We start from the raw sequence: 13,273 nt of genomic DNA, 5'->3' as shown, positions 1-13,273 counted from the left end.
ACATAAATATATGATATGTACTAGTATTTCTATAAATTCATATACTTATTATGAATAATTAAATAAGAAAAAAAACATACATATCATTTAGATAGTACCAAAAGCTGACGATGTAAAACGTCTGTAGATATTCGAAAAATATTTCACGTTTTTTATCACATAGTTTTAACACAAAATATGCATATAGATATGACATATATTTATGAATACACATCCCTGTATTTCTAGTTAATTGAATTTTATTTTGATTAGTAGAAAGAAAATGCTATTATCCTTTTCTTCTTGTGATTGTGTTGTGCTAAAATGAGACTTTTGCAAGCCGAAAGATTAGTTTTAATTCTTACAAAAAGAAAAGGTTTTTTTTTTAGCACATTTAGAAAAAGAACAAAAAATGAAAAATATGATGATTTGGAAACTAAACATTTATATTGGTCAATTAATAATTTGAAAAAGGAATATTTAAACGATGATAATGATAATTTTTTAAAAGATATAGAAAATTTAAAAATTGAAGAAGATATTTCTGATATTGTAGGAATAAAAAACAGTATACCTGAAAATCGAGAGATAAATGAACAGACTGAAAAATATTTACTTAAACAAGGATGCAAAAATCCAATTGAGAAAGATCAATTAAAAGAAATTAATAAAATTTTCAATCCATCATTAAAAGTTTTGGCATATAAAGAAAATGATTATTCAACGAACCTAGACAAATTGATGTTACAAAAAGCATTGCATAATAATATGAAGATAAATAAAATTGCAGAAATAAATGAACAAGATAAAAATGGGTCTTCGTTTGTTGAGTCACATAATAACGATAATGTAAAAAATAACAAATATGATAACAACTATATGAGTAAAAAAATGGAAAAATTTAAAAGGAAAGAAAATTGTGAAGACAATAATGAAATAAATAATGATTTTCACTTTAATGGATATGATAATAATGTGTTGGAAAAAAATGAAAAAGCAGAAAACGCAAATATTCCCAAAGCTGAGGAAGAAAACTATAATTTTGAAATTGAAAAAAATAAAAAGGATAATTCGATTTTTGATTATGAAAGTTTAAAAGGGAAAAGTTTGTACCAGGATTTAACACATGATGAATATGAATATGTGAATAAGTTGTATCTTAAAAAATGTGATGTAGATAGAAAAATCAGGTGGTTCAAAATGAGTAATATGCTTAATCCTATTAAAGAGGCCAAATCGATCATAAATTCTTTAAAACTAAGTAAAGATGAAGAAAAAGAAGCAATAAAACACCAAAAAGAAAGATATTTAAATGGAAGAGACCAAGATAATGAATTTCCTATTAAAGAAAATATTAAACCATATTATGAAGATGATGGAATGTTTGGTCATAAAATTCAAAAAATATGCGAACAAAATAAGTATGATGAAATTGTCTCACGAATACGTATGAAAATAAGGAAAGAAAAATTAGAAAATTCAAAAATTATTAAAGAAAAAATACCAAATGTAGCTCGTCATATATTAGATCCAATAAAATATCATGTTAACAGAAGAAAAGTAAGAGTAGAAAAGCTTTTACATACTCATTTAGAACAATTATTAAATTGTAATAATTCATATTTTAAATTTTATTTGTTAAAAGGGTTACACATTTCTATACATCATCTAGAAATGAAATCAAATAGATCCCTTTGTAAAATCGTTTATTCATTATTAAACAAAGATGTTACTCATGAAATGATACAAGAAAAATTAGATAAAGTTGCTTTTATTTTAAGAAAATTATTAGCTCGAAAGCTTCAACTAGGTTATACACCTCCTCTTAAGTTTGTTCCTCTAAAGGATCAACAAGAAACAAGCATTAAAAATATACAATATTATAAATTATATGCAAAATATAACTATCCTCAGCATATAACAAATAATAGAGAAACAAACCAAAAAATGATTGACTTTTATAACCAAGATATATCAGGATTTTAACCCCATATATACACACACATATTTGTATGTATAAATATGGATGATGTGCAGTATTTTCGTTGCCATCATTATTTTTCATTTTTTTGTGTTTATTTGAAGAATGTTATTCTCTGGGATAAAGCAAGTATGATTATCTTTGATCATAATGTGCCGCCCTATTTATTTGCCTTTTTATATTTTCCAATTTTGTTTCATATTGGCATATTAATTCGCCATTTATTTTATTATAATATCATTCGTTATTTTATAGTTTATATTTTTATTGTATAATTATATGTATACATAATATTTTTTATTTACTTTTTTTGTCTGTAACGTGAAAATATTATTTTTAATTGAAGAAGTCAATATCTATTTAAAATATAAACAGCAAACTTTTACTCATAATACATCCTTAGGGATTATTATTTTTTTTTTAATTAAGACAAAAGAGATGTTTTGCGTATTTTTGTAATTTTCTATTTCTCATAAAATTTCCCTTTGTAAACTTATTTTAGCATACTTGCAAAAAATAAATAAAAAATAATAATAAAATAAATGATACACATTTGCACAATATCCATTTTTTTAAATATGATATTATATATATTTTTATGAATTTTTTGAAATGGCTACTTACCATACACAATAAAATTCACAAAACTTGGGGGGAAAATGCCATACTATTGCATACATAAATAATTATTCTCATTTAGCAAAAATTTTTATTATTGAAAAATGAACAAAACCATTTAAGCACTGAAAATACGATTATTCGTTATACATGAAATTGCATATAATTTTTATCCGTAAAATGTATGTATTTTTTTTTGTATTCGTATTCTTTATATGACAATTAATTTCATCAATTTACTTAGTGATTATTTATATTGGCAAAACATAACTATTTATCATTTTATTATATATATATATATATATATATATATTTATCATTATTTTATTTTTTATTATTTTTCATCATTTTATATATGTTTATGAAATTATTAAATACGAATATTTGTTTATGTTTTAGATTATGTGAACTTAATAAAGTAGCAAAAAACAAAAAAGCTTCAATATGTAACTTTTAAGTTGAAGCCTATAATGCAGACGCAAATCTGCAAATATATTACTAAATACATGCATAAATAGATATTTACATATCCATTTTTATATTATATATTTTTCTCGTTATATATTTATGCTTAATCATAAATATATATTTTTACCATTTATCCATCACATTTTTCATCCCAAATCCTCATGAGCACACTAAAAAATATATTTTAATAAAATACAAATATACCGAACGCAGAGAAAAGAACAAAGAGTTGGGAAATCTGGTCAAAGAATACCGAAACGCATAAAAATGGAAAAGGGGAAACTTGTGAGTATTTTAGAGAGAGAGTTAAAAGAATATGGAGGTAATAAAAATGAAGAAGAATAAAATAAAAATATAAAAACAGTGGTTCGTTTTTTTTTGCTTTTCCATACATTTTCTAATTGTTATATGAGTTATTTTTATGTGTGTGTGCATATAATATACATACTTATACAATGGTTTATTTTTTTGCTGTTTATTTTAGATAAGGATATATTGATGTTTTTTCATCAATTTTACCAGTCTATAGAGGAAAATGATTATGACAATGCGCAAGATTCTTTTAATGAGATGGTTCGCCAGATGAAGTATGTGAAAAAAAAATAAATGGAATAAAATATTTCATTAAACTTACATCATTTTATTCAACTGCACTCGTTAATTTATGTCTATTTTTGTTCATCTAATGATAAATATGTTTCATAGCATAAAACAACATTTATTTTAATTTCATGTAATATATGTATTTCCATATTTTTCTTCCCATTTTTGTCTGATAGAAAATTTTATGTGGTTTATGACAAAAGAAATAAAAATGATTTAATTGACAAAATAAAAAGCTACTTTAAAGAAGAAAGTACAGAGGTGAACATAGTAGATGTATCACAAGAAAAACTTGAAGATCAATTAAATAAAACAATAGAGGAGTATGATAATTTTAGTAAAAAGTTGGATGATATTCAAAACGGCGAACTAAAAGAATATGCAGAAAAAAATGAATTTCCACGTTTTAAAACTCCCAGTTCATTTTTAAACACAAATTTATTTGACGATATAAATTTAGACAATTTAGAAAAACGTCAATTTAGTTTTGATATATTAGATTTATATGATAAATCATACATTGAAACTGCAGATGATATGTCAGATACTATTATAAACGATGAAGATTTTTATGAAACTTTTGAATATTTTATAAATTTATTATGTTTATTATATTTTTTAAAAAACATATATTTTGACTTAAGCTATAGATCAAATGAGAATTCGTATTCGTTTCTTTTTAAAGGGTTTGAAGAAAGAAAAAATAAAATAATAAGTTATTTTTTTATATTTAAAAGATTAAAAATGTATAAATTAATGGATAATGAAGTTATAAAAATTTTTTGTAATTTTTTCCAATATACATATATTAATGATTATCTAATTCGAAACATATTCGATAATTCTACAAGTATGTTTATATTTACAGCAGTTAACAATTTTAATAATAAATATGAACAAGATAATGGCCAATTTGGTAATACTGATAAAGTGCGTAATAATATTATTAATGATCAGTTATTTTTTGGAAATAATAATATACAATATGATATTGCAAAAAGGGAAAGACAAACTAATAGGGGATATAATGATAATAATATGGACGAAAACGACTTATTAAAAAAAAATGAAAATGATAACCAAGAAGATTATTTAAATAAAAAATTAAATAACTTTTTTATATCAAATCAAACCCCTAATAATAAATCGGATAAAAATTCTTTTGTGGAAATAATATACAATGATGAAGCAATTGATAATATGTATTCTGATAAAATAATTAATTCGTTATTTTATTTTTTTAATAATCCATATTTAATATTTACATTTCAGAAAAATGTTTTATATTATATTGAAAAAAAAAATAAAGATAATGAATTTTTTTCGTCTCATAAAAATTCACAGTCACTAATTAGGTATTTAAACCATTGTGTAACAACTATATCAGAAATACTTCACATTTTTATAACATCGGGTTTATTTTTTAATAATAATATTATGCAACAAAAAACAAATAAATATTTAAATTTTTATAAATTGCTTAATTTTAATAATATGGATTTTGATTATGATATAATCAATGAAAATAAAAGTAAAAATACACACGATCGACCAAATGACAATAATGTTGGTAATACTAAGAAAAACAGTAATTCGGTAAATAAGCATAAGCCTGCAAGTAAAAGTCGTAGTAAAGGAGATAAAACAAAAAAAAACTCCAGGCATCATCATGAAAGAGGAAAAAGAGGTATATTAGATGATACAATTGTATCAGATATTGATAAAAAATATCGCTACAATAATCATAACAAATTATATTTTGGTAAAAGTAATAAAATAACTCGTTTAGGCAAGTCAAAAAGATATAATTATACTAATACTAAAGAAAACAAAAGAGACATTGACGATATTAACATGGAAGATTTTAATATCACAAAATATTTGAATAAGTATAAAACAGTACTTCGTAAACTTTGTGAAAATGATTTTAATAAAGATGATAGCACTAGTAATGATGATGAAGAACAAATCGATACAGAAAATTACTATGACGAAAGGTCTAGTGATAAAAACTTAAAAAATATAAATAATAAATATGGCAATGCTTATTCACGAAACAATTATAACAGAAATTCGATGTCATATAACACAGATACGTATGATAGTGATATGGAAAGACAATCTGCTACTCATTCTAGTGGATTTAAAGAGGGATATTATAATTCCAAGCACCAAGGAAAAGATAATAAACCTCGGGGCTATAATAATAATAGCGATTCTAATAGTATGGAAGATAGCAATAGTCGATACGAAAGTGAGGATAGTGAAGGCTCTTACCAAAATTCACTTGGCCGAGGAAAAGATAAAAATGCTAAAAAGGAAAAAAACAATTCCAAAAAGTCAAACATAGATAATAATAATACTACTGTTGGTACTGTGTACAATAGTATGTATAAAAGTGAAGATATTAGCAATAAGAAAATTTTTAATGAAATTTTGAATAAATCAAAAAAAAAAAAGAAATTTTATGAAATAATAAGAAATGTCAATAAGTTAAAAAATGCATTTGATGTCAGTAATATTCAAAAAAATAAAAATATTGGTTTAAGTTATGTCGAGAGTATAGACACAATATCGTATTTTATAAGTATATTTAATTCTGATAATATATTTCAATTTGATTATTATTTTTTAAAGTTCATAGCAGAAATAACAACTAGCTATAATAATTATATTAAAAAACATATTGTTGATGATAATAATGTAAAAAATTTTGAGAATGATATTGATAAATTGGCAAATGAAATTAAGGAATACTTAAATGAAGTAACAAAATTAATATATATATATACATGGTGTATATTATATATTTTTGGCCATTCGTATTCTTATGTCAAATATGCAAAATACTTTTATCAAAAAAAATCGTTCTTTATTTTGGAAAATAAAAAACAATGTATATTCAATAATTTTAATTATTGCATACAAGAAAATGGGTATAAAAATGGATCAGGGGAAGGATATACACAAGAAACCGATCAACAAAGTGATGCATTTTATCTTCAAGAAGCCGCAGATGATGTGCATTTAAAGAATTTTTTCAATCCATTAAATGTTGTAGAAAATTTAAAATACAATTATGAAATTCGAAGAAATGTAAGCGAATTTAATAACTTCAATTTTCACAATTTGATTAATGTATATAAAAATTCCTATTTTCAAAACATTGTTGATAAACTTCAATTAAATATAAAGTTTATAGAAAATATTTTATTTACTATTGATAATGTGTTTGATAATAAAGAAAACAAAAGCAATAAGAAAAAAAAATATATAAATTACTTGTGTGTAAAGAATCAAAAATTAGATGATATATATAATTCTATTGAAAACCTTAAAAAAAATATTAATAAATATAAAAAAACATTTCATTATTGCTTAAATTTTAACAATATCAAAAATGCTATTATATTATCCTTAGAAGAAATGAATATGACTTCAGATAAGTTAGAATTAAACAAACTTTTAAATGAGGAGCTTAACAAAATTGAAAATCGAGGGCAGCTAAAAAGAAGGAAGAAAAAAATTAACGTCAAATTAATCGATAATAATTTTGTTCTTGATACACATTCGAAAAAAAAAAGGAAAAAACACCACAGGCCCAAATTAAGTGATTATTCAAGTTTTGCTGATAAAACGATGGAAGATGATATTAGTAGTAGTTATAACGAAGAAAGCAGCACTAATAGTGAAGTAAAAAATTTAATGCAGTATACTTTGGGTGCAAAAGCAAAAAAAGAAAAACGAAAAAAAGATGGAAATAAAAGCCATAGCAAACATAGTGATGCTTCTAGTTTGTTGCAAAATGAGCATAATCACGAAAATAGTGATAGTTCAAATAAATATGATGGAAGCACTGACACTTTAAGTATTGACAGTAGTTTGTCTAGTAATATAAGCAGTGATGATAGTAATACTAGAAATTATCATGATAAGAAAGTGAATAAAAAAAATATGTTAAATGGTAAATATAATAATAAGACACATAACGGTAACGTAAATGATAAAAATAATATCGAAGAGAAAGAAAATAACATCGTTTTAAATAGCGAATATAATACAGAAAGATTAATTTTTTTCTTTAACTTATTTAATGGAAATGAATTATTTTATTATTTATCATTATATTATTTAATCAAGGATGAAAAGATTATGGAGATTTTACATTTGTTACCTTTAAAATATTTACTTGATTTATTAATATTATATGATTTAACAGATTACATAAAGTTTAAAATAATAGCTCGCGTTTTTCGAATTATATATGAATTTCAAGATTTTTCGCCAATATTAAATGAAAGCATATTTTTCAATAAAGATTATATTTTTTTGAATAATGCCGATTTTACAAATTACGAATTTTTGTGCAAATTTTTAACCATTAACAATTTAGAGATATATAAAATTGAAAAAAAAGTAATCGATGAAAGTAATTATAAAGCTATCTCATCAAATAATAAAAAATCGAACAACCCTATTGGCAATAGTTTATCTATAGAAAATGAAAATGAAATGGATATAACCACAAATGAAAATATTAATGATGCATATAAAAATGAAAATAAACCTTTAAAAGAAGTTTTTTTGGATCTTATAAAAAATATGTTCTCTTTATGCAATTTGTCCACTAATATAAAAAGTTGTCCTACTGTGTTAAAAAATTTATTAAATAAGATATTAATAAGCATCATTGGAAAATATAGTTATATAAGCAATGATAGAAATAATAAAGATTATAATAGTATAACTTATTATATTCTTCGATTTATTTTTAAAAATTTTAAAAACCTCACACTTGGATATAGTAATTCTTCATACTTTAATTATACAATTACAGACCCTACAGAATTATATAATATAAGCATGCATAATTTTATTTTATACCATATATATGAATTAGCTATAAAAACAAAAGTGTTGTCTATAAAAAGCTCATGTTTTAAAATATTGAAATACTTATTAACAGAATATTATTATTACCCTGATATGTTTAATGAAAAGTCTCATGAATTAATTAATTCAGAAATCAAGATTAACAATTTTTATATTAAAAATGTTATATTAGATTTTGTGTCTTTTAATATAATGGTATGCCACCTTCAAAAAGAGCTTACTTCAAATAGTACTGTTTTAAATAACTTAGATTTATTTAATTACTCGATTAAATCAATAGCAAATTATTTAATCGAATATAATGATAAATCATTTTATGTTCTAATGGATAAAAATGTGCTTAAAACATTTTTAATCAAATTAACCTTTATGATGCCATTTATTTATAAACTAAAAATACCAGCTTGCGTAATTAGGCTATATATTCGGGTCATTAAATCGCTAGACAAAGAAATACTTGATAATATACATAACAGTAGCAAAATTAATCTTATATATGATAGTTTGTTTTATATTATTGTAAGTCGTTTTATTTATTTCTTTTTAAATATTAATATCGAATTGGATGACGAGGCAACCAATATTTTATCATCCAACCAAAAAAATCAATTTTCTCGAAATTCTTTTGACAATACAAGTTACATTAAAATAAATACGGTGGAAAACGAAAAAGGAAGGGGTAATTTAAGAGATGAATATAATAAAAATACACAAAATGGTAAACAAACTTATGATTATTTGAATGTGAATCATAATTATAACGATTATAGTCAAAATGATGAGTTAGATCGCATTGTTGAAGATATTAAGTCCTCCGGCAAGTATGAAATAAATGAGGAAGCTGTAAATACCGATGAAAAAGTTATGAATAGAAATGAAAATAGTGCAAATCATAATGAAAATGTTATAAACAGAAATGAAGAAAATATGAATAGAAATGAAAATAGTATAAGTAATAATGAAAATGCTATGAATGAAAATGAAGAAAATATGAATAGAGATGAAAATAGTATGAATAATAATGAAAATGTTATGAATGAAAATGAAGAAAATATGAATAGAGATAAAAATAGTTCAAATAGTAACGAAAATGTTACGAATGCAGGTGATCAAGAGGCAACTGGTGAAAACGAAATGAAAGACAATACAGTAATAGATGATAAGGAAGGAAGACACAGTGATGGTGCAAGTAATGAGGATATACAGAATGAAAGCAAAGGTGATAGCGATAATGAAAATAAGCGAGGCAGCCTGAGTGGCGATAGAAGTTATAGCGATAATGAAAGTAAAAGGGACAGTGTGAGCTACGAGAAAAGTTATAGTGGTAGTGAAAATAAAAGAGGAAGCCTGAGTGGTGATAGAAGTTATAGCGATAACGAAAGTAAAAGGGACAGTGTGAGCTACGAGAAAAGTTATAGTGGTAGTGAAAATAAAAGAGGCAGCCTGAGTGGCGATAGAAGTTATAGCGATAACGAAAATAAAAGAAACACCGTGAGTGACAACAGAAGTTATAGTGATAATGAAAGTAAAAGGGACAGCTTGAGTGACGAGAAAAGTTATAGCGATCATGAAAATAAAAGGGACAGCTTGAGTGACGAGAAAAGTTATAGCGATCATGAAAATAAAAGGGATAGCTTGAGCGACGAGAAAAGTTACAGTGATAATGAAAATAAAAGGGACAGCTTGAGTGACAACAGAAGTTATAGTGATAATGAAAGTAAAAGTTACAGTGATGAAAGTCGTAGTGAATATAGTAGAAGTAGTGATGACAGCCCTTTGCGAATGGATAATGGGGTTAAGGCTAATACAAGTACAAATTATATGAACAAAATTTCTGATGTGCTATTTTTAAGAAAAGTGATAAATGAAAACAATAACTTGAATTTAGATAATAATTATTTTATAAACTATTCATTGCATATTCTACACAAAGAAAATTATTCGATTTATGTATTTTTTTCTACATTCTTTAAAAATGCATTGAAAGAATATTGTGAAATATCAAAAAAACACAAAATATAACCAAACGATAGTTTGTACCTCTTTGGTATACCACAAAAAAAATTGGAATTATAAAGTAATACTAGCTCATATAATACACCCTAAGTGGATATGCTTATACCCCACACACAAATAGTAGTAACTTTTAGCACACTTTGGAGCATTGACCCCTATGAAAATATGAATTTTTAATCAATATGAAAATAAAAATATTACATGTGAATTTGCCACTTGGTAATATTTATATTTTCTTTTCTTTTGTGGTTATTTTATTATTACTACGAATATATATATATATATATACTAACATGTTTTTAATTATATTATTAATTATGTTTAACATCATTTTATTTTTCGTGGTATTTTCTTCTTTTTTCTATCAATTATTTTACCGATTTGTATTAGCTACTTATAATTTTCAAGACATAACTAAAAATATATATATTTCTTATTTGATAAATTTGTAACTAAACATATTTATACATATAATTATTTATATATAAATTCCATATTTATCATGTCATAGATAAAAATACTTATATACGTGCTTTAATTAATTTCGTGTATTTTCTTTATGTATTTTTTATTTTTTTTTATTTATTTTTTTTAAATTTAATAATGAAAAAATTTATAATATTTTGAAAATATTTTTCGTATTTTTTGGAAAAATTTCAACAATATAACTTTAATTGAATTTTTTTGAAATATCGAAATAGCTTTTCACGATTATGATAAAATGTGGCTTGCTAGATAACAAAAACATACATTAAAAATGTATGAAAACAGTGTAAAAAAAGTTGAAGGTATAATATATATGTTATCTTTGCATATGCATTGTTAGGGTTATTTTTTTAAAATACATGTTTTTGTGTTTAACACTTAAAACAATAGTCATATAATTCTTACTTTTGTTAATATATTTTTAAAATACTTTGAATTTATAATGTTTAATGACGAGCAATATGCAAGCAGTTACTATCCTACCAAGTTGGGGATAGATAGGCCCGCAGTTGACTTTAATTCATCAAGTACGTAAAAAATAGTAGTAAACTGCATGATCTGCTTATAAACGGGATACGGTTCGCTTTTCTGCATATATTATATACATATACTTATATACTTATTTTCTTGTTACAGTTTGCAACTTTATAAAGAGTGACATATACAAGAGAAAATTCGAAAGAAGGCTATACGTGAATCATCCAATATACTTACGAAGAATAAAACCATTATTTTGCTACAGTAATATGATAGATAGATTTGATGGTGTATTATCACATTTAGCATTTTCATGCTTAAATAAAAGTAAAGGAGCAATATCAAGCTTAAAATGGTTTAATGATGGTAAAAGGCTATTAACAGGCACCCAATTAAGTGAATTAGCTATTTGGAATGGAGTATATTTTAATTTTGAGGATATGAAAAGAATACCAATTGGTGGAGGCGCTGTTTCATGCTTAGAATGGTCTAAAAACGATAATGTATTTGCAGGAAATTCTTTAGGGCAAATAGTTATATTATCTTCTGCATTAAATTTATTAGATAACTATGCTTTTGAAGGTTTAACGAAATGTGTACTAGATATAAGCTTATCGTGCTGTAATACTAAATTAGCCGGATGTTCAGATACATGTGATCCTATGATTTGGGACATAAAAACTCGAAAAGTTATAAAATCTTTAAAATGTAAAAATATCGATACTAACAATACTAGCTGCTTATCATGGAATCCAATAAATGATATAGTAGCTAGTGGAAATAGAACCCAAACAATTTCTTTATGGGATATAAGAGTTACTAAACCTATTATCTCTATAAATGCCCATAAAGCAAATGTTAATAAAGTAAAATGGAATTATAACGGTATTTATTTATTAAGTTGTAGTAAAGATAGTTTAATTAAATTGTGGGATATTAGAAATTTTAAATTATTACATTCTTATAAAAATGACAATATTATTAATACTACATCTACTACTACTACTTCTAGATTTACTGCAAATTATGAACCTACATATATCACATGGAACCCAATACAAAATCATATTTTCGCTAGCGCAGATAATAAAGGAAATATAAAATTTTATAATACTAATGACAATAGATGTACACAAACGATATCATTTGCGCATGGTATAGATAAGCCATGTTCTATTACATTATTAGATTGGAACCCATTTGGGCATTTACTTACATCTTTTGGAGATGATAAATTATTAAAATTTTGGTCTGCATCTAGTTGTGATGCTATTATTTCAAAAGAAATAGATGCAAAGCAGTTAACCAGTATATATAACGGTGGAACTTTTCCTAATTCTCGATATGTTAATGATGAAAATATGCTAGATGTCAGCAGTAATCAATCGATTAAAGATTCAGATGAAGAAAATTACACGAAAAATACTTTAAATGATAATTTTTACAAAAAAATTAATAAAAAACGGCGTAAAGGAAAACGTAAACATACATCGAATATAAATTTAAAAGAGACAACATGAGATATCTCCGAGGTTAATTACTTTTTATGTAACAGATATGCAAAGTGTATATTCTTTGTGTATTATTTCCTATCCAAGCACTCGTCTTTTTATCGAAAATTTGTGCATGTTTATATGCTTTCGATAATATATGCGATGCGTCATATCAAAAAAATATATGCATTATTAATTCTTTGTTTTGTGTACTTTATATTAAATTTTTTTGTTTTTTTTTGGCATCTCTTAAAATGTT

General features: G+C 23.9%; 3 protein-coding genes across 3 annotated transcripts; all 3 read left to right on the top strand.

Annotated features, from left to right (window-relative positions):
* Positions 1 to 303: 303 nt before the first annotated feature.
* Positions 304 to 1,965, top strand: PVVCY_1405690 (conserved Plasmodium protein, unknown function; the record flags this gene model as incomplete). The annotated part of the gene is made up of 1 exon (XM_008624464.2): positions 304 to 1,965. One exon carries the CDS (start codon positions 304 to 306, stop codon positions 1,963 to 1,965), a length of 1,662 nt encoding a protein of 553 aa, XP_008622686.2.
* A 1,348-nt stretch (positions 1,966 to 3,313) lies between these two features.
* PVVCY_1405680 (conserved Plasmodium protein, unknown function) lies at positions 3,314 to 10,564 on the top strand (the record flags this gene model as incomplete). Its single annotated transcript, XM_008624465.2, has 3 exons — positions 3,314 to 3,368; positions 3,531 to 3,633; positions 3,826 to 10,564. 3 exons carry the CDS (start codon positions 3,314 to 3,316, stop codon positions 10,562 to 10,564), a joined length of 6,897 nt encoding a protein of 2,298 aa, XP_008622687.2.
* Positions 10,565 to 11,486: 922 nt separating this feature from the next.
* Positions 11,487 to 13,041, top strand: PVVCY_1405670 (polyadenylation factor subunit 2, putative; the record flags this gene model as incomplete). Its single annotated transcript, XM_008624466.2, has 2 exons — positions 11,487 to 11,571; positions 11,681 to 13,041. 2 exons carry the CDS (start codon positions 11,487 to 11,489, stop codon positions 13,039 to 13,041), a joined length of 1,446 nt encoding a protein of 481 aa, XP_008622688.2.
* Positions 13,042 to 13,273: the final 232 nt, after the last annotated feature.

This window comes from Plasmodium vinckei (assembly GCF_900681995.1).
Source record: "Plasmodium vinckei vinckei genome assembly, chromosome: PVVCY_14".
Lineage (NCBI taxonomy): Eukaryota > Apicomplexa > Aconoidasida > Haemosporida > Plasmodiidae > Plasmodium > Plasmodium vinckei.
The sequence above is the reverse complement of the archived record's forward strand: the minus strand, read 5'-3'. Positions and strand labels throughout refer to the sequence as shown.